Genomic DNA, 22943 nt, shown 5'->3' on the forward strand with positions numbered 1-22943 from the left:
GGGGAGTATATCTCCCTGCAACCGCCGGGCGGGATGGTGGGGCATCGGGCGGGGACTCCCGGTGCCCCAATTAGCCCTCCCAACGTAGGGTGGCTGGCTGATACGGTGGGTCAGTCAGCCACACAACGTGTACTGGCGGCGCATCGTCTGGTCGGGAACGGTGGTGAAGCGGGCCTTGGCCGGCTTCCCCCTTCCCGGCCGAAGAGACGAGGCGTGAGGGGTGGGAAAAGGGGAACGGCGGTCGAAGCGGGCCTTCGGGCCGGCTTCCCCCTTCCCCTGGGGGAGCGGTGGTCGAAGCGGACCCTCGGGTCGGCTTCCCCCCTCCCCCACCCCACCCCTCAGGGACAGAAGGTGCAAACCTGGACTCGGGGCCCCGATTAGCAGTTACGCGGCACCGGGGCCCCGACCCAAGTCCCTTCGCAGCGCCACCCGGGGAGGTTTTAGCCGGTAGGAGTCCGGCATAACCCTGGCCCTTCCCCGAGGATCAGGATATCCATGATGGATTTCCTCCTCGTCAAAAAAAAAAAAAAAAAAAGACCTGTATAGGTAGGCCGTCCTGGCCGCCCGTAAGGATTTCTGTAAGGCAGCAGCGGCGCTGCAAAATGCAATAGGGGCGGCCAGGAGAAAAGGGTGGTACGCCCTCCTCCAGTCGCTAGACGCGGATCCATGGGGGCGTCCATACAAGATGGCTATGCAAAAGTTGAAGCCATGGACGTCCCCGTTAATGGAAACGCTGGACCCCCGGTTCTTAGAACGAGTCATGGGGATCCTCTTCCCGGTTAGGGAGGGAGACTCTATTGGCCCGTACAGTGTCCCTACCCCCGAACAACAAGGGGGGGTACCGGGGGTCACCGAGGAGGAGGTGGCCGGGGCCGTAAAAAAGGTCAAAAGCCGCAAGGCCCCAGGAACGGACGGTATCCCCGGCCGAGTCCTAACCCTAGCCTCGGGGTACCTGAATAAGAGGTTTGCGGAGTTGTTCTCCCAAGCCCTGAGGGAAGGTAGGTTCCCCCCAGTCTGGGGGAGGGCCAATGTGGTCCTCCTCCGAAAAGAGGGCAAACCGGAGGACTCTCCCTCCGCGTACCGCCCCATATGTCTCCTTGATGAGGCGGGCAAACTCTTTAAACATGTGATTGCAGCCCGTCTCACGAAGCATATGGCCCGGGAAGGTCCGAATCTCGATGACGGCCAATATGGCTTCCGGGAGGGAAGGTCAACAGTAGATGCGATCCTGCACCTACGTACCCTCTCGGAGGCCATCGTGCAGAGGGCCGGGGTGGCGGTTGCTGTATCCTTGGATATAGCAAACGCTTTCAACACTCTGCTCTGGGGTAGGGTGGTGGAGGCAATGAGGAACTATTTCCGCTTCCCACTCTACCTCGTGGCTGTCATCGAGGATTACTTCCGGGATCGGCGCCTGAGCTGGAAGGACGCTGACGGTAAAGTGAGCGAGAGGGGGATGAGTTGCGGGGTTCCACAGGGGTCTGTCTTGGGCCCCCTGCTATGGAACCTCGGATACAACTCAGTCCTCCGAACAATCCTTCCCCCCGGCAGTAGCATGATATGCTACGCTGATAACACGCTCATACTGGCCGGGGGGGGGACGACTAGGGCCAACATCGCGGTGGCATGCGCTGTACATGCCATCCGTAGTCTGGATCTGGCGGTGGCTGAAAGGAAAACGGAAGCGATTTTCCTATAAAGGAAGAAGATGAAGCCACCCCAGACCCAGATACAGGTGGGGACTGTCAGAGTCCCGATAGAGGCCCAGATGAAATATCTGGGCCTCACTTTGGACGGCACCTAGTGCTTCAAGGAGCATATAAGCCGTCTGGTCCCCCCCGATTGAGGGCGGTCTCGGCCAACTTTTGTAAGTTAATGCCCAATATCGGGGGACTGGACAGAAAGGCTCGTCGCCTCTACGCTGGGATACTTAATTCAGTGGCGCTGTATGGAGCGCCGGTATGGGCTGAGGCTCTGGCCGCCAGCCGTCCACTGCAAGCGCTCTTGCGTAGAGCGCACAGAGCGGTGGCGGTCAGAGTCATTAGAGGATATAGGACGGTATCCCACGTGGCGGTGACGGTCCTGGCGGCCATGCCTCCCCTGGAGCTCCTCGCCCTCATGTATCGTAACATATACATGAGAAGGGGGGAGCTCATGAAAACGGGATGCAGGTCAGGCGTTCGCCGGGGCCGGATGAAGCACCAGGCTCGACAGCTCCTCCTCCGGAGATGGCAAAGACGCCTGGAGAACACCAAGTACGGGAGGAGGACTGTCGAGGCTGTCCACCCCTGTCTGCAGGAGTGGATGGACAGGGGATTCGGGACCCTGACATTCAGGATGACACAGGTACTCACAGGACATGGATATTTCAGTGAGTACCTGTGTCGAATAGGCAAGGAAGGTACAGCGCATTGCCACCATTGCAATGCTGATCACGACTCCGCGCAACACACACTGCAGGACTGCCCGGCATGGGCTGCCGAGCGCGGAGTCGTGATCCGGGAATTGGGACACGATCTCTCGCTCCCTACGATAGTGAACGCAATTGTGGGGAGCGAGAGAAAATGGGGGATATTCGCCTCTTTCTGTAAGGCAGTCATGTTGCAGAAGGAGGCCGCGGAGGAGACACGCCGGCAGGCGGAAGGTCGGGGTCGGAAGCAGAGAAGACGACAGCAACTCCGACTTTGGTGCGGATCGAGGAGTAGGAGCAGGAAGGGGGATGCGGATTCCTCTGCGGAAGAGGCTGTCAGGATAATGGGGATACCAGCACCTCCTCCCCCTCCGATAGCATCTCTCCCGCCACAGCGGAAAAGAAGGCACCCATGTCAGGACGCGGTGCCCCTCCCCGGAAAGTAGTGAAACGAGGGAGGGCGCAACGACCCGCAGGAACAGGAATGGTGGCAGGAGCCGTCTTCTGCACCATTAATGGCAGTGAGAAGAGCGGGAAGGCGGGTGGACCATTCACTCTCCAGTCGACCGCCGGCCCCGAGGACAGGGGTCGGATGAGGGTAAGGGGGAGAGTGAGGCGATAATCGCCAACAACCACCTCTCCCCCCCTACCCAAAGCTCACAATAAAGTGGGCGTGAAGGGACGGGTTTTCTAACCCCTCCCCGCCTCTTAGAGGCGGGTATGCCCGGCGGCTAGGGGATAAGATTTTTCCCCTCGTAACCACCGGGTAGGGTGCTGGACGGGGGTTCCCAGCACCTCAATCAACCCCTCCAAACAAAGGGCGGCTGGCTGAGAAGGTGGATCAGCCAGCCGCACATCATCTTGTTGGCGGCGTCCCGCCTGGCTGGGAACGGTGGTTGAAGCGTAGACCCTTTGGCCGGCTTCCCCCTTCCTAGCTAAAAAAGCGGGGCGTGAGAGGTGGAAGGGGGAGCGGTGGTTGAAGCGATTCTTGGATCGCTTCCCCCTCCCTCTGGGGGAGCGGTGGTCGAAGATGAGCCCCGGCTCGCTTTCCCCCTCCCCCACCCACCCCTCGGGGAAGACAATGATAGTCTATCTGGATTCGGGGCTCCAATCGCAGATACGTAGGCACTGGGCCCCCAACCAAGTCTCTTCGCAGCGCCACCCGGGGAGGTTTTAGGTAGGAGTCCGGCATAACCCTGATTCTTCCCCGAGGATCAGGGTATCCATGATGGATTTCCTCCTCGTCAAAAAGAAAAAAAAAGAAACTGTTGCCGGTGCGCGGGAAAGACAATACGCTGCTATTCGTTATTTTATCTCGCCGGACCTACGTCTCGCCGCACGCCGCCAACAATTGCTGGGTCGAGTGGGCAGCGCTGTAGCCTGAGTAGCTGCAACGCTTCTCCAATCATCTATATCGGCGCGCTCCCATTCCTCAGATTTCTGTCATTAATAACTCGATAATTATTGCGAATCTCGCAAAACGGTATGGGACTTTTATGTTTATCTTAACACAATCTACCTTCACATTTCGGGTTGGCAACTTATAATCAACCGCCCTGTATATCCGAGAATTATTATCTTCGTCTTTATTCCTTTATAATATCAAAAACAATTTTTAAAAAATCAATGTTTTTTATACGGATTTTTTTTTGCGGAACAAACGCTGGGACGCGTGTACTTGGCGCCTTTTTTTACGTTTTCTTTTAAATAATAAATTACGGTATATTCCGTAAAACCATACTATGTAGCACATATCGTTCAGAAACGTTTACGAGACTTTGGTAATAAACAAATTTATGTACTTGTTAATTATGAACTTGGTTTATTATGTACTTGGTTAATTATACTGATCGCACTTTTTTTTAACAAAATTAATGAAACATTTGCATTTTTTAAATGTTCGTTTCGTACTTTTTGTGTTGTTATATTATAGCTATATATTTGTTGTAGTACATTTTGTTTTGGTACGTTTAGTTTTGATGTTTTTTTTATTATATTTTTTGGTTTGGTACTTCTTTTCATATGTACATAGCGTTTTTTTTTCTTTTGTAAAGACTTTTTGTTATGATTTCATTGCTTTTTGTATAAATTATTTATGTACAAATCTTATTATATTAATTTTTTTCAGCAAAGAAAATGTATGCATTTTTAGAATTTCGAAGCCAACTGCATTTTTTTATTTTGGAATTATTAATTAAAATCCATTCTATGCACTAAACACGCACAACGTTTGTATAATGTCCATCAGTTATGTTTTCACCATTGTGGGAAATTGCACTAATGATTTTATATATATCCGTGCCTAAATTATTTTTAACTATTTAATTATTTAACTATTATCTAAAATGAAAATAATCGGTTCTGCGAGAGAAAATTTGACTGAAAGGAGCGCGATTTGATTCTAAATCAATCGGTCCTTTAAGAAACTTTCTTCCGTATATAGGGTGGGGGGTTGTAAGTTTACAACCGGAAATATGAAGGTAGATTGGGTTAAGACATTAAACATAAAAGTTCCATACCGTTTTGCGAGATTCGCAATAATTATCGAGTTATTAATGACAGAAATCTTAGGAGTGGGAGCGCGCCGGCATAGATGATTGAAGAAGCGTTGCAGCTGCTTAAGCCGCAGCACGGCCCAGTCGATTCAGAAACTGTTGCCTATCTATGTCGACGCGCTCCCATTCCTCAAATTTCTGTCATTAATAACTCGATAATTATTGCGAATCTCGCAAAACGGTATGGGACTTTTATGGTTGTCTTAACCTAATCTACCTCCATATTTCGGGTTGTAAACTTCTAACCCCCCATCCTGTAATAATGAGTAATAAAGAATAGAATGACGCTTACATAAGTAAAGCAAACGCAGAGATAATGAAATGCTTATTTTATTTCAACCTGTATGTTGCAAACACATTTGATAATAAACTCGCATTACTTGTGTCCGTGCATATACGTGTAATCTGAAGCTGACATCGCGTGGCAATGCAAACGCAGCTTGATGGAGAAACTCGCTTTGCTTGTGTGCGTATATGTGAGATCTGATATCTTAAAATTCTTAGCGAAAGAAAAGGATCTTTTTGTTGACGAAATTTCGAGATCTCTTTATTTCCTGCACCAATCTTGATCGAGCTTGTTGCAAATTATGCGTAAGATAGACATTATATAAGAAAAATGTCATCGGATTGTTGATTATAATTTTCATGCTTGAAATATTTGACTCGGAAGACCAATTGATCCTCCGAAATTCCGGAAAAGCTACCACGGTCGCTTTTGTTTCATATGTACTCGGCGTCGTGTCGCGACCGCGGCGCTTGATCGACTCGCATTTACAAGAAAACTTGGATCATGAAAGATAATCGTGCTTCCCCCAATTTTTCGTTCTTGGCAAAATGTAGACATAACATAATTATTCCATTTTTATTACTTTGTTCCCGAGTATCCTAGAAAAAAACTTATTAGTTTATATATACTTTTACACGTACTTACTCTTATTAGTTTCACACGTACAAAAGAAATTTATTATTAAAGTACCTTCCATTTATGTTAGGTGTGTTGTTTTTAAGGAATAACCATTTTGTTAAACTTCTGAATGGCATCTCGATGCATATTGCAAGAAGTAAAGAAATTATGTAAGAAAGTAGCAGCACCGGAATGGTTTCCAATATCTAGATAAAAAATTATTACATATAATAAATAGACAAACTATTAATAATGCATGATATATAGAGTATTTCATAGAACTGTAACAGTTAACATCTAATGCACTTTAGATAGTAGAGAAAATGATATAAAGGAAAGTTGAATGGCTTAATTGAATACTATTTTCTTATGAAGTCAATTTTGTTGTTGATGCAATAATGTATCAGAAAAATACAACTGCATTTCTATTTCAAACAGAACCATTGCGATTTTTTGTTGTAAGTCGATTCTTTAAAATATTCTGCATAAAAGTATTATAAGAGTGTAAGACAACCGTAAAATGGGTAATTAATGAGATATTTCAGATTTCAGATATTTCAGATTTATTAAAATAAATATTCGAACATTCTACCATTACACAACAAACATTTGTCAGTATTGATGTACGACGATATGTAACAGTTAATATCTATTGCACTTTAGGCAGTAGAAAAAATGGTGCAAAGAAAAGTTGAATGAGAGGCTTAATGAGCATTTATTTTCTAATGAAATCAATTTTTTTTGTTGACACAATAATTTTGTTGACCAGAAAAAATTTTGTTTTAAATACAGCTTTCTTAATTTTTTTATATAAATTGATTCCTTAAAATATTCTGCGTAAAAACATAGGGACGTTGGACCAACAGATGGCCAAAAAGTAAGTATATAGTTAATGAGATATTTGAAATTTATTAAAGTATAAACATTTGACATCAAAGGTCTAGAGGGATATTACAGACATTGTTTATAAATACGTATTTACAAACAATGTCCGTAATATCCCTGTAGACCTTTGATGCCAAATATTTGTTGTATGATAATGGAACGTTCGAACATTTACTTTAATAAATCTGAAATATATCATTAACTACTCATTTTCTAGTCATCTTACTCTACTATTTTTTTGTGCAAGATATTTTAAGGAATCAACTTGTACAAAAAATCTGAGAAGTTCTATTTAAAATAAAAATGGAATTACATCTTCCTGATTTATTATTGCACAAATAAGAAAATAGTGCTTATTAAACTATTCAACTTTTCTTTACACCATTTTTTCTACTATCTGGAGTGCAATAGATATTAACTCTTACGATTCTGTGATACGCCCTGCATGTTCTCAATTTTATTTCTAAAGGTAATTAGAAGAATTGTATATGTATATTATTGTATATGTATATATTGTATATGTATATATTGTATATGTATATATTGTATATATATTGTATATGTATATTAATTTTTTCATACTTACTGATTTAATAAAGCTAAACGTTTTTGCAATTTTTGTTTGTTCCATGTCAGATGTAAGCAATATAAAATGTACCATGTAAACTCCATAAGTTAAATTTGCTAATGGCTGTATCCAACGAGATGTAAAGAAACGGTGGTAAAATTCTGTAAGATGAAACATAGGAGATATAATAGCGAAATCCGAAATAATTTTGACATTTTACAACCGACATAATAATATAACGGTAGTAATTAACAAAGTAGCTGTAGGAAAAATAAATATTGAAGTATAATTAACATTTCCTTTGAAAATAAAATTAATTAGACCAAGTTCAAACTATTTGATTAGAATATAAATATAAACCTGAAATTGCCATATCTTGCCGCTAACATATACAGGGTGTCCCATTTAAAAAAACGCATAATTCTTCGATAATTCTTCAATGAAGCATTTTCAGCAAAAATGTTTCGAACAAAAGTTATATGATCTCAAGGGGGACATAAAACAACTATACTATATTGTTTACAAATAACACTACTTTCGAGATATTCACTGATCATTACTTTTCTTAAATGGAAACTCCAATTTTTTATTATATTATCTTTTTCTACCAATAAATTTAAATAACTTTTGTCTGAAACATGTAACGATACGCCGATCGTTACGTATCGGGCCGTGCAAAATGCATTCCGCGGGTTAGGCACCCTGCACAGGATGCAAGCGAGCGAACGAACGAGCCAGCGACAGGAGCGAAAGAGCGAGCGAACGAGAGGAGCGAAAAGAACGGGCGAGCGACAGGAGCGAGAGAGCGAGCGAGCGAGAAGAACAAAAGAGCGAGCAAGCACGCGGCACGCGCGCGGAGGCAAGGACCGCCTCGGCGCGCGCGGCATGCGACCGTCACATGCCCACCGTGTCGCGCGATACGGAAGGGGAACGAGCTAGAGTCGCACGGGCGGCCAATATAAGGTGCCGTGCGACTGGCAAGAGACACCTTTTCTTCCGACGCCTCGAGATAAGGCACCGACCCGCCTCTCAGGCGGGATCTCCAGGAGCGAGTGTACTCGCCGGCATCCTCGAGGGCGAGCGTACTCGCCATCTCCAGGATCGAGTGTACTCGCCGGCATCCTCGAGGGCGAGCGTACTCGCCATCCTCTAAAGTGAGCGTACTCGCCATCTCCATAGAGCGAGCGTACTCGCCATCTCCAGGAGCGAGTGTACTCGCCGGCATCCTCGAGGGCGAGCGTATTCGCCATCCTCTAAAGCGAGCGTACTCGCCATCTCCAAGAGCGAGCGTACTCGCCATCTCCCCGAGCGAGCGTACTCGCTAATTGCCAGGGGCGAGTATCCTCGCCATACCCAAAGCGAGTGGGCTCGCCAACCCTATACGATGCGAAGATCCTCGCGGATATCTTCGGCCGCAGCCCAGCGTGCGGAAAAGTGGCCCGAAGAACCACGGGCATTCCGACGGCCCACGAAATTACACGCGGACGGATCGCGACACGCGACCGCCTACCGGTCGCACGCACCCCCTATTATATCACGGTAATTTTCTCTTCTAATAAAGCTATTTAATCGATCTTGGAGCAAGTAAATTGAGCGCGATCCCTTCCCGCCGCTGGGTTCCGGCGAGCCGTGTCTCGCCAAGAGACCCATCGAGAGAATTCCTTCACGGGAAGGACCCGCTCGGACGTACACCAGGCGTCACAAACATTTCTTTATTTGCCTAATATTTTTTGAGATATTTAAGGAAAACGATAATCTTTTTTAGCTACTCAAAATTTGTGAACTTTTTTTAGCTACCCGAAATTTGGATGACTTTCTTTTTATACGTTTTGCATACTCTTTTCTTGACGAACTCCTCTGGTAATCCTACTCGTAAGACAAGCTAATATTATGATTGTTAATATTCAGAAACAATAATTTGTCTCGTGTTTCTTAAATCTTTTGACAATAGTGTAAATCGCAACTTAAAATAAACATCAAACATTTTATAATGTGTATATCATACTTGATTGAATGCCGATGGATGACAAAATTATTATAGAACATGTGCACAAGGCGGGAATAAGCCTTTGGAAAAATGCAAAAAGTGCTTCTTCAAACAGATTCGGCTTGCTCAATATAAAAAATTTATGCGCCCAATATTGGATGGCGACATATAAAACCACAGGCATCGGACAAACCAAGACGTTTGACCAGAACTGAAAACATAATATAATGTAAGTTATGCACATACATAATGTTTTCCAATTGGTACTCATTAATGTACCGTTATTTTTCGTTAAAATTTAAATTGGAAAGCTCTCGACAATAGTGTTTAGCTGTCCATACAGCACAAAAGGTTGCAGCAACATTACTGCAACGTTGCAACAATATTGCAATGTTGCTGCAACTTTTGTGCTGTATGAGTGCTTTCACAGGTTATAATTACTAATGAAAATCTAGCCAGTCAACATTGTCTCCTAAACTTTTCTTTTCTTTTTGCATGTAAATGATAGTATCGTTTAAATTTAGGATATCAATTAAGAAACACATTACATTACACTACAGAAACTAATATATACGTGGAATTATCTACATTTAAAAAAGGTGCAAGGGTGCTCGATATTTAAACAAGGCTAATACAAAAGCACTTAAACAAATAAACTTGTTTGTAACAGGTGCTATTTATGAAGATATATTTTATTTAGGCGTAATTTTTACATTCGTGTCTCATTTTCTTCTCTCATTCGTGAGAATGGTATGAAAGTCAGCTAAAATTACAATACATATTCACCTACCTTAGACAAACGCCAGGAACTGCCTTTGTGATCGTGAAGTATTGCACCAGCTATTATACCAACAAGGTATCCAGTAGCAGACATATGTGTTTGGATATAATATGCCTTGAATTCTGGTAGATCTGCTAATTTTGTTACGCTATAAAACAAAATGAGTAATTTATTAAGGTTGATGAACTCTGTTCATTTGTATTTGTTCCTCTATCTAATTAAATAAGATAATCTTAGCATACGGCCTAATTAGGAATAAAATTATACACGCGCATCAATATTAGAAATTACTTACTATGGTGTAAATCGTAGGATGGAAGATGCATTATATACGTAAGTGGCAACAAAAGATACAGTGCAACTTATTAATGTTAATATCCCGAGAAAAGGATACCCTATGTTGCGCGGCATACACCAAAATGCATATATTATAAATTGACTGCAAACAAAAAGTTGAAAGTCTGCTGCTAAATACCAGCCGTGGGTGACACACTGAAATTACATGTCAATTACACGTTAATTGATATTTTTTTGGAGATTATTCGGATTGATATAAACACAATTTCATTACGAATTCCGAAACTGCGACGTAATTGTGAATGTACAAGAGATTTATCCACCAATTTTTTGCACAATGAGCGCATTCTTCGACCACATGATTCCAAAATGGTCCGGATCCCAGTAATGGGAGGATCCAAATGTAGAAGCCAATTATTGTAGCATATAACGGCGTTAACCTGTAAATAATCATATGTGTTACGTGGGCACACACCCAGGAAGAACAGAAAATCATGATGAAATCAAAATGACATCAAAATAATGAGAGAATAACCGAATGAAAAATGAGTTTTCCTCATTATTTTGACGTCATTTTGATGTCATGATTTCTTGTCCCATCTGGGCATATATATATAGAGTCCTATTCTCATATACTAGATATCTAAAAAAAAGGGTTCATGACTTTAAGGAGAAATAATATTTACAAAAAATAAGAAAAAGATTCTAATAAATATGGGTCGAAAAATTGATATTGCCGGAGTTATAAAGAAGTATTTAATTTAACTAAAGCAAGTGATCTACTCGTTTCTGGTGTTTACAAAGTTTACAAAAGATTTCCTACACACGCCTATTTCTACACACGCTTTATATCTTCGTATCATAGAATTGCAAACTCTTTTCCGGATTTGTTCCAACTATTTAACAGACATTTTGTATTCTCTGCTATAATTCGTCTATGTCATTTATTGATAAAGAATACACCATACTAAAAAAACGCAATTGTTTTGTTCCGCTCGCAAGTGGTGAATATAAACATTGAACGTATATTGAACAACTATTAAACTATAGGACAGTCCCACAAAAAAAAAGTGATCGATCCTAGAGACCATACCACCCTATTCTTATATATTTTGGATCGCTGAACACGAATCCGAGGTCAGTTTTTCCCCATCACATCTTGTTTTTTTTAACTTTGAAAAAAGCCAAAAAATATCCAAAAAGGTCTATTTGCTGCCTAAAAGATAGACACGGGATTGGTAACGAGTGCTAAAGCTATATTCCATTCTACCGTAATGTTTTTTGGGACACTGAAAAAATATTGTGATAGATTTATAGATCTAGGATTTTTTTAACATAAAATAATCGCCCAAAAGTCGTCAAAATTACATTCATTTGTTCAGATCTCATTCACAAAGTCTTTGAAAAGCAAATAAACAAACAGGTAGATCAAACTCGATCTTTTTTGTATATTTAAAAAAAAGAACATTTTTATTATTCTTTTTTATGATAACATACTCTCTTATTTTTCAAAAAATCTGTGAAGTGGATTTCTTTTACGTTTTATTCCTTTTCGTTCATACTCTCCTTTCAACATCCAACAGAAGTCTTCATGATCACATCCCGTCGTCCTTGATATCTTCGCTCCATTTCTTTAATATCTTGGTGAAAACGTTCACCCTGCTCTTCACTGTAATGTCCTAAAATCTCTGGAAATTGATTTACGTGAGAATGCAAGAAATGCATCTTCAGGTTCATCAGGCATCCCAACTTATCGAAGTTGTCAACCATATCAGAGACTACTTGTTTGTAGTTTTCGCTCTTATGGTTACCTAAGAAGTTCTCAACAACTCCTTGAAAGCCAAGCCACGCCGACTTTTCAGTGTTGGTCTGTGTTGTAACAAAGATCTGGTCTCTCAACATTTTTTTAATTTGCGGTCCATCAAAAACGCTTTCCTTCAATTTTGCATCGGTCATCTGTGGGAATTGTTTCGCCAAATATTCGAAACATTTCCCATCTTTATCCAGGACATTCACAAATTGCTTCATGAGACCAAGCTTAATATGAAGAGGTGGAAGCAATATTTTTTTAGGGTCAACCAGTGGTTCTACAATGATGTTATTTTTACCTGATTCAAACGATGTCTTTTTCGGCCATTTATGACGTGTATAGTGCTTGGCACGATCTCTACTGTCCCACAAGCATAAGTAGCAAGGTGTCTTTATAAAGCCTGATTGTTGTCCCAATATCATCCCTAGAATTTTAATATCTCCGCAAATTTGCCACTTGTGGACTGAATAATTAATTTTTTCAAGAACTAGTTTGAGATTACTGTACTTCTCTTTTAACTGCGTTGAGTGTGCTACAGATATTGGTGCATATATTAGGTGTATGAATTAATTGGGTTTATCTGGCGGTCAATTGCTGTACTATGTAATTTTCTAACCTCTAATGTCTACAAAAGGCTTTATTTTTTAGTTTTGATATCTATCAATAATATTCAGTTGATAAATGTTTGGATTTGTAACAATAACATCGTATTTATCTGGTTCGGAAATGTCGAAATTCGAGCCAAAAAAGCATCACTTCCGGGAAGTTCTCATTTTCTGTTTTCATTTGAAGAAAACAGCCGCTGAAGCTCATCGAATGCTTGTAGGAGTTTATGGGGAAAGTGCTTCCACCGATAAATCATCAGATCAAGAGAATGGTTTCGACGTTTCAAAAGTGATGATTTCAGTGTTGATGACAAACCTCGTCCAGGTCAGTCGAAGAAGATTGAGGAGGAGAAATTGTAGGCGCTAATCGATGAAGATCCGTGTCAATCGCAACATGAGCTGGCGCAATTGTTGAGTGTTGATCGATCAATAATTTCTGTGTGTTTGGCAGCCATGGGAAAGATTTACAAAGAAGGAAGATGGGTGCCATACGAACTGAAAGAAAGAGACATCGAGAGGCGAAAGCCATGTCTGAAATCTTGCTTATCAAGTAAAAAAGAAAAAATGTTTTGCATCGTATTGTGACTGGAGACGAAAAGTGGATATATTTCAATAATTTCAAACGAAGGAAATCCATTAGCGACCCAGGAAAACTATCCACATCGATACCAAAGCGGAATATTCACGGCAAGAAAGTAATGCTCTGTATATGGTGGGACTACAAGGGTGCAGTATATCATGAACTATTAAAACAGAGCCAAACCATAATGGCACTGCCGAACTTTATCAACAACAATTGATCCGTTTAAACAACGTATTGAACCTTACTACTTATGCTTGTGGGACAGTAGAGATCGTGCCAAGCACTATACACGTCATAAATGGCCGAAAAGGGCATCGTTTGAATCAGGTAAAAATAACATCATTGCAGAACCGCTGGTTGACCCTAAAGAAATATTGCTTCCACTTCATATTAAGCTTGGTCTCATGAAGCAATTTATGAATGTCCTGGATAAAGATGGAAAATGCTTCGAATATTTGGGGAAACAATTCCCACAGATGACCGATGCAAAATTGAAGGAAGGCGTTTTTGATGGACCGCAAATAGAAAAATGTTGAGGGACCAGATCTTTGTTACAACGATGACTAACATTGAAAAGTCGGCGTGGCTTGGCTTTCAAGGAGTTGTTAAGAACTTCTTAGGTAACCACAAGAGCGAGAACTATAAACAAGTAATCTCTGATATGGTTGACAACTTCGATAAGTTGGGATACCTGATGAACCTGAAGATGCATTTCTTACATTCTCACGTAAATCAATTTCCAGAGATTTCAGCACATTACAGTGAAGAGCAGGGTGAACGTTTTCACCAAGATATTAAAGAAATGGAGCGAAGATATCAAGGACGACGGGATGTGATCATGAAGACTTCTGTTGGATGTTGAAAGGAGAGTATGAACGAAAAGGAATAAAACGTAAAAGAAATCCACTTCACAGATTTTTTGAAAAATAAGAGAGTATGTTATCATAAAAAAGAATAATAAAAATGTTCTTTTTTTTAAATATATAAAAAAGATCGAGTTTGATCCACCTGTTTGTTTATTTGCTTTTCAAAGACTTTGTGAATGAGATCTGAACAAATGAATGTCATTTTGACGACTTTTGGGCGACGATTTTTTTATGTTAAAAAAAATCCTAGATCTATAAATCTATTACAATATTTTTTCATCGTCTCAAAAACGTTACGGTAGAATGGAATATAGCTTTAGCACTCATTATCAATCCCGTGTCTATTTTTTAGGCAGCAAATAGACGATTTTGGATATTTTTTAGCTTTTTTTAAGGTTAAAAAACAGGATGTGATGGGGAAAACTGACCTCGGATTCGTGTTCAGCGAACCAAAATACATAAGAATAGCGTGGTCTGGTCTCTGGGATCGACTACTTTTTCTTTGTGGGGCTTTGTAATCGATGTCGATAGATGTACTTTGACGTTTGGTAGTGGTTTAAGTCAATAGTGGTTTAATCAACGCTAATAATGGCTGAATAATGCTTTTGGTAAACATCAGATATTGATTCAATAACGGAGAGAACAATTTGATATATAAAATTTTAATATATAATTAATGAATATTTGAGTCGTGATTATGATGATATCCTCTTTTATGACATAGACGTGACGTCATGTGATGTCATGCCCCGCGTCTTTGGAGTTACTTTTGCGTGTTCCATGCCACGTACCGATGGCATCCACTTCGCTTTGCATCGGAATTTTTAAAACTGAAATTAACTTTTATATCTATAATAATATACCGAGAGGGAGAGAGAGAAAGAGAGAGAGAGAGAGAGAGAGAGAGAGAGAGAGAGAGAGAGGGTAAGAGAGAGAGAGAGAGAGAGAGAGAGAGAGAGAGAGAGAGAGAGAGAGAGAGAGAGAGAGAGAGAGAGAGAGAAAGAGAGAGGAGGGAGAAAGAATTATAGAATTCTATTTGGAAACGGCTGAGAACACTAAAATACTTAAACATAATGAATTTAATAAAATTTTGAACGACCGTAATGGATGAAATACACCTTGCAAGCTTTATTACTTTCGTCTAGCATTTGCTTTCGAAACATTGCATACCTTCCGAAATATTTCACTGAAGCTTAAAATAGAATACTTTGTGTACGTACATACCTCATGTATCTCAATGCGACATTTTTAACAAATTTTAATTGTTTATTTTGATCCAAGTCTTTCAATAATTGAAATGCGTGTAGAACGCCGCTCAAGGCGAACATTATGTTTATTGTGACTGTAGCGTTCACTATTAATGTAATCAAAGGTATTTTGTATATCTGAAAGCAAGCATTAAGATGAAAAATATCGTGTTACACATAATTGTCAAATGTCAAGAAAGAGATTATTAATACATAACTGCACATGTTAATTTTAATACACATGTGTTTAATAGTAATACATACCTCTTCTATATCAACTACATTAATAATGGGAATAAACATATATTGCATTACATTATGCATATAAACCGTCAAACTGATAATAAAAAACCGTATAAAATATATAGAGTCAAGCCCTGTATGTGTATAATTTACGTTGAAAATTTTTTCATAATTTCTCCGAGCAGAAAAGTGTAGCATGATATTTCGTATTACAGACATATTATTTCCATCTCCACTTGGCGTACGGTCGTACCAAGTGCTGATTATGACCAGACTCAGCAAAGCGACAAGTACAACACTGAAAAATTATTTAAAGTACAATATTTTTTTCACATTTGTGATGCGAATAAAATTTACCAGTAAACTCCGGCACCAAGAGTAAACTTTGGCCCTTCTTTGACTGTATGACAAGAATTAGGTTGCACACTTGTCTGCAACTCAATATTTTTACTTGTTCCAAGTCCTTTTAAAGATATTTTCAAGGCTGTTTCTATATTTTCCGCACTGCAGGTCGCCGGTACACACAAAGCCAATTGTAAACGATTTCTGCGTATACGATATGGGTGACCTTCCAATTGCTAAGTGCAAAAGTATTAATAAGTAAGTAATCATTTAATTCCTAGAGCGATATGCCGATAAGCAAAACGTTTATTACAATGGAGAAAAGGTAAAATTATGCGACATAGCGATGTTTACATGATGTTCAACTTTTTTCTTTTTCAATTTAAATTAAACATTCAATTTTGCGACTGAAGGTATTAAATTGTAATTAAGAAATTCGATTTGCGATCAGGAATCCAGTTGTCCATTTAAAATAAAAATTAAAAATATTAGGTAAATCGGAAAGTTCCGTCCGTTTAGCGACAAGTAGCTATAGCTAGAACTGTCGTTAACCTGTAATGTCTAAAGGAAGCTTAATAGTTTGTTTTGACATCTGTCAATAACATTCAGTACATACCAGGTGTGTCGGTAATTCCTTTCCGGTTTTTTCGCTAAAGGAAACACGTTATTTATTGGGTGAGTGCAAAAGTTCGTGCGGAGTTTCAATAGATGGAGTTATAAGCGTCGTAAAGTGTTGTCATTAATACTTCCATCTACATATTATATAACGTTGGAAAGGTGACGTCTTCAGCTGTTATTAAAAAAAAATCATTTGTTTTCATACAAACTGCTTCGAAAAATATCACTTTAAAAATGAGTATCGATAAGGTGCATTTACGGCATGTTATGCTTTACGAGTTTCGGAAGGGAATAAACGTTGCCGCAGCCGTAAAAAACATTCAGGATGTTTATCAGGATGAAACACCAGCTAAACGAACTGTGGAAAAATGGTTTGCTAAATTTCGGCGCGGAGAATTTAACCTTGAAGACGAGCCACGCTCTCGTCGACCTTCTGACATTGATGACGATGTTTTGCGTACTTTAGTGCTCAATAATCCGCGAATTTCAACAGAAGAAGTTGCTACAGCACTAAACGTTGACCGATCAACCGCTTTTCGGCGTTTAAAAAAGATGGGATTCGATTTGAAGCTCGATATATGGGTGCCCCATTTGCTGACCGAGAAGAACAAAATCAAGCGAATTTCTGCAGCCGTTTCTTTACTCGGGCGGCTCAATAACGAGTCGTTTTTGGATCGACTAGTGACGGGCGATGAGAAATAGGTCCTCTACAACAATGTTCAGCGCAAACGGACATGGAAACAATCAGGTGAGCATGGTGACGCAATGCCAAAGGCCAGTTTGCACCCGATGAAGGTGATGCTCTCTGTTTGGTGGGATTGCAAGGGCATAATCTATTTCGAGCTTCTCCCCGCTGGCGAAACGATTGATTCGGACAAGTACTGTCGCCAATTAACCAATCTGAATCGAGAAATAAAAGAGAAACGTCCGATTTTGTCAAATCGCAAGGGAGTCGTCTTTCATCACGACAACGCCAGACCACACGTTTCGAAAAAGACGCTGCGCAAACTGAAGAGCCTGAAATGGGATGTCTTAACGCATCCACCGTATTCTCCTGATATCGCACCATCTGACTATGACTTGTTCCGGTCATTGCAAAATTATTTAAATGGAAAAAACTTTGATTCTTTGGAGGCCTTAAAAAACGGCGTCTCTTCGTTCTTCGAATCTAAACCGCGCAGTTTTTATGATCGAGGCATCCGTATGCTGCCAGAACGTTGGGAAAAGATTATAGAAAACGATGGAGAATATATCATTGATTGAATAAAGATTTTTGTTTGCCTAATCACTGTGTGACTTTTACTCACAAACTCCGCACGAACTTTTGCACTCACCCAATACAATGGATAGTTAAAATATATTTATTCAAAGTATTGGCCATTTGATTCTATACATTTTGCCCATCTCTCAGGCAATTTATGGATGCCATTCCAAAAGAACTGTTTTTCCTTTGAGCTAAACCATTCATCGAGCCATTTTTTAACTTCTTCGAAATCGGCGAAGTACTGCTCTGCAAGCGCGTGCCCCATCGATGCGAAAAGGTGGTAGTCGGATGGAGCCAGGTCTGGAGAGTACGGCGGGTGCGATAAAACTTCCCATCCAAGTGATTTCAACACTTCTTTGACTGGTTTTGCTGTATGAGACGGCGCGTTGTCATGCTGCAAAATCACCTTATCATGTCTTTGAGCGTATTGTGGACGTTTTTGATCAATGCACAGTTCAAATTGATCATTTGATGTTGGTAGCGATCAATATTAACTGTTTCTCCAGGTTTCAACAGTTCATAATATACGACACCAATCTAGTCCCACCAGACACAGAGCATGGTCTTGCGTCCAAAGCGATTTGGCCTTGCAGTCGATGGGCCGCCTTCGCCAGGTGATAACAATGATTTTTTTTGCTTGGGATTTTCGAAATAAATCCATTTTTCATCACCCGTTACTATTCGATGCAGAAATGACTTCCTTTCATACCTTTGAAGCAGCATTTCACTGACGATTTTTCGATTTTCCAATTGCCTGTCATTCAATTCATGTGGCACCCATCTCCCCATCTTTTGGATCTTTCTCATCGCTTGTAATCGTTCACAAATTGCTACTCGGCTCACTTTCAACTTTTCTGCCAACTGTTTTTGAGTTTGTGTTGGGTCTTCATCCAATAACTTCTGCAATTCCGCATCTTCAAACGTTTTCGGCCTACCAGGACGTTTTTGTCTTGAATGTTGAAATCACCACATTTGAATTGTCGAAACCACGTTTCACATGTTCTTATGGTTGGAGCATGCTCACCGTAAGTCTCTACCAGCAAACGATGACTTTCAGCGGCTTTTTTCTTTTGATTAAACAAGAAAAGTAATGCGTGCCGCAAATGCACGTTTTCAGGCACAAAACTCGACATTTTCAAAAAATTATTAATCTATAACGCTGTTATTTTGGCGGAATGTAACTTGTGTAGTTTTGAGGTTAATGTCAGTAGAATAAAATGACATATGTATCAAATCATACCATTGCATACTTATGGCTAGTGACATCTGTTACAAAAACCGGAAAGTAATTACCGACATACCTGATAAAAGTATACGTTTGCATGAATAATATTGTTGTTCACTGCATCGAAAATGTCGAAATTTGAGCCAAATAAGCGTTAGCGCGAAGTATTAATCTTTTGCTTCAATTGGAGGGAAACTGCAGCTGAAGCTCATCGAATGCTTGTAGAAGTTTATGGTGATAATGCTCCTTCCGATAAAACATGCAGAGAATGGTTTCGACGCTTTAAAATTGGTGATTTTGATGTAGAGGACAAAGAGCGTTCTGGACGGCCAAGAGTATTCGAAGATGAAGAATTGCAGGCATTAGTGGACGAAGACCCATGTCAAACGCAAAAGCAACTTGCAGAAGCATTAAATTGTGCTCAATCTATCATTTCCGATCGTTTGAAAGTCTTAGGAAAGGTTTACAAGGAAGGAAAATGGGTCCCATATGAACTGAAGCCAAGAAACATTGAAAGGCGAAAAACCACCTGCGAAATTCTGCTTGTTATAAAGGCAATAAAGAAAGGGGTTTTCACATCGTATCATCACTGGGGATGAAAAATGGATTTATTTTGACAAACCCAAACGTCGAAAAACTACTTGCGATCTCGGCCAACTCTCAACATCGAAGCCAAAGCGGAATATCCACGGAAAGAAGGCAATTCTCTGTAATTGGTGGGATCAGAAGGGTGTGTCCTCATGTACCATGAGCTGTTGAAAAGTGGTCAAACAGTCACAGGGGATTTCTACAGAAAATAAATGATCCGTTTGAGCCGAGCATTGCACGGAAAACGACGAGAATATGAAACGAGACAGCATAAAGTGATTTTGCTTCATGACAACGCTCGACTTCACGTCACAAAATCTGTCAAGGAAACGTTAGAAGCACTTCGCAGGGAAGTGTTATCCCATGCGGCTTATTCACCAGACTGTGCCCCTTCCGACTACCACTTGTTTCGGTCGATAGCACACGCACTTGCTGAGAAATGCTTCAATTCTTATGAAAACGTCGAAAAATGGGTCTCTGACTGGATAGCCTCCAAAGATGAGTCATTCTTTCGCTGCGGAATTCGCTTGCTGACCGAAAGATGGGAAAAAGTCATTGCTAATGATGAACAATACTTTGATTGATGTACTTTTTCATTTTGTTTCTTAAATAAAGTCATACGTTTTGCAAGAAAACGGACAGAACTTTCCGATTGACCTAATAGTATTACTGATCATGGCTGCATTGAATCCTATAACTTTTGTTTCAAACATTGTTTCACGTGAAGTATCTTTTTCTTGTCAGATTTGTATTTTACATTATCGTATTATATAAATATCATTACATTAAATCTCTTCCGTTAGATGTTTCGCGAGTATTTTAATTCACACGTTTTAAATTCAGATATTTAATTTGAATATCATAATAGGACACTATGTATGTTACCAATATAATCTTTGATTTTATGATTCTTGTATCATCCACACATCTTACATCATCTGAATCGTTTAAAATATATGTAATATTTTCAAATCATATTAAAATTTGAATATAATAATTATTCTTAAAGTGTGTAATTTATAATTACATTATGTCAATATACTGAAGTAATTATATAAGTATCCTACAATAATGTTGTTTCATCAGGTGAATCTCCGCGTAACTTGAATTTCTTTATTATAAAATTTGTTGAACGTCGCAAACATACCTCTAATACTTTCCAAAAAGAATTGGTTATGTCTAAGGAATTGTTCATATATTGTGTTTCTGATGATTTTTGTTGGACTGATGTAGTTTGCTTCTTCTTATATATAATATCGATTAAGCAATATTTTCCATTAATTTCATGAACATCGGTACCCTCTTCTGTGATATTAACTTGTATGTTATAACACTCATCAAAATTTCCTAGATGTCTTGTATGTCCGTAGAATATACCATCCGGATATTTTGTAGAAGAATCGAACACTGAAATAGAATTTAACAGAATATCGAAAGATATGTGTGAACATACACACACACACACACATGTAGAATGCAAAATATATCAATATCAATTTAATAAGTAAAATGTTAGAAATTTTGACGTCAGGTTGGCAGTAGATACGGTCAGAATAATATGGCAAATCAATAGTCATCTGTGTCTATATGAAAATCGTGTGCTGACATAGTATGTTCTAATATAACTTGTTAGCAGATAGGCGAGATAGAAATCGAGCATGTTTGCAATACATTCCATTTAAATACTTTAAATGGAATACTTTAAATACTTTAAATTACAGAATGTCAGATCCTGATTGAATTTCTGCCGTTAATGTGTCATCATACTTTACTAGCAAATGAGCATTGCTGATAAACATTTTGTTGCTAATTTGTCGACAAAATTTTCAGCAGACACAGCGTAATATCTGCTAGATTTCGCTATCGGGGAATACGATTTTTAAATTGTATTTTACAAAATATTTACGCATTAATATTCACGGTCTTATGTTAATAATATGCACAAGTTGAGTACTCGGGATACTAAAGTAAATTGATTTATTAGAACTTATATGAATTAAATAATAATGAAATAAATAAATTTGAACCTTTTCATGTTTTAATTCAGTTTTAATATTGATATTGGTACTCTCCACACGTTATTTTACAAACAAAGCTAATTGACGTATAGTTTAAAAAATAATACCAAAAATTAGAAATAGTACTATTGATCATGGCTACATTGAACCCTATAACTTTTGTTTCAAACATTGTTTCACGTGAAGTATCTTTTTCTTGTCAGATTTGTTTCTTACATTATCGTATTATATAAATATCAATACATACATTGAATACCAAATAGCATTGCATTTTTCTAGAGTTTTAACTTGCGAAACATATTATAATTTACATAAACTTACTTTGCGTAGCCCAAAGAGAACCTTTAAGTAGGTCATGCAAAAATCTCCGTGTGTCTTCCTTGCATGGTCCAGCCGGCAAATATTCCGACGTTGCAAAAATAATTGATAAAAAGGGCATGCCTTCTAATGCCCATTGTTCTGGAATTAAGTGATTTTGTTCAGTCAAAACATAGGAATATGTTATTTTTAATAATAGGACCACTATGGTATAATAAACCACTTTTTGTGTACACATCGTGGAGGTAGAAGTCGTACTGTCTCGAATAGACATATTCGTTGACATAAAACTGAAATGAATTCAGTTTCTTCGAAAAAAAAACTTGTCTGTTATATAAGAACAATCGACTCTATTAAGGGGATCCTGGAGTTGTCTGTTTTACCGACAAATTGACTCAATCTTCTCAAATACTTCTCTTTTTATTAGCTATACAGATTGAAAAATCCTTTTGTACAGCGAAAGTACTTATAATAACGAAGTACGGAACACAAAGTTTTATGTAAAATTCAATGAAAAATTACAAAATTACAGTTTCGTTATCATGTTCTGCGTCAGCTCGTAACTTTATTTATTAATTATAACAGTTCTGCAGTTTATCCATGCAAAAGCTTTTGCTTCCGTACTAGCCATAATATAAAAGAATAATACTAAAGTAACAGAAATGAGCTCAGAAATCAGTATAAAAAGAATAATATTTGAGAAAAAATGGTTTGGATATGTGTGTAAGCAGAATATTTTTGCTACACTTTGGGGTAAAACAGAACAGTAGATTAGTTCCGCATAATCGTAATTGATGGAGCTGCAGGCAGACACAATCGTACTATCCTT

At 39.6% G+C, this 22943-nt stretch overlaps 1 protein-coding gene across 1 annotated transcript; it reads right to left on the reverse strand.

The window, feature by feature from the left end:
• Nucleotides 1-5279: 5279 nt before the first annotated feature.
• On the reverse strand, nt 5280-22359 carry LOC109503648 (nose resistant to fluoxetine protein 6-like). The gene is made up of 12 exons (XM_025299284.1): nt 22118-22359; nt 20926-21185; nt 16099-16319; nt 15763-16039; nt 15476-15636; nt 10662-10827; nt 10386-10582; nt 10100-10238; nt 9328-9520; nt 7341-7483; nt 5942-6075; nt 5280-5850 (listed from the first exon to the last, which is right to left on the reverse strand). Exons 1-12 carry the CDS (start codon nt 22350-22352, stop codon nt 5817-5819), a joined length of 2160 nt encoding a protein of 719 aa, XP_025155069.1. The 5' UTR covers nt 22353-22359; the 3' UTR covers nt 5280-5816.
• Between the last annotated feature and the right edge of the window lie 584 nt (nt 22360-22943).

Source organism: Harpegnathos saltator, unplaced genomic scaffold, assembly GCF_003227715.2.
Source record: "Harpegnathos saltator strain DR-91 unplaced genomic scaffold, Hsal_v8.6 scaffold259, whole genome shotgun sequence".
NCBI classification, from domain to species: Eukaryota; Metazoa; Arthropoda; class Insecta; order Hymenoptera; family Formicidae; genus Harpegnathos; species Harpegnathos saltator.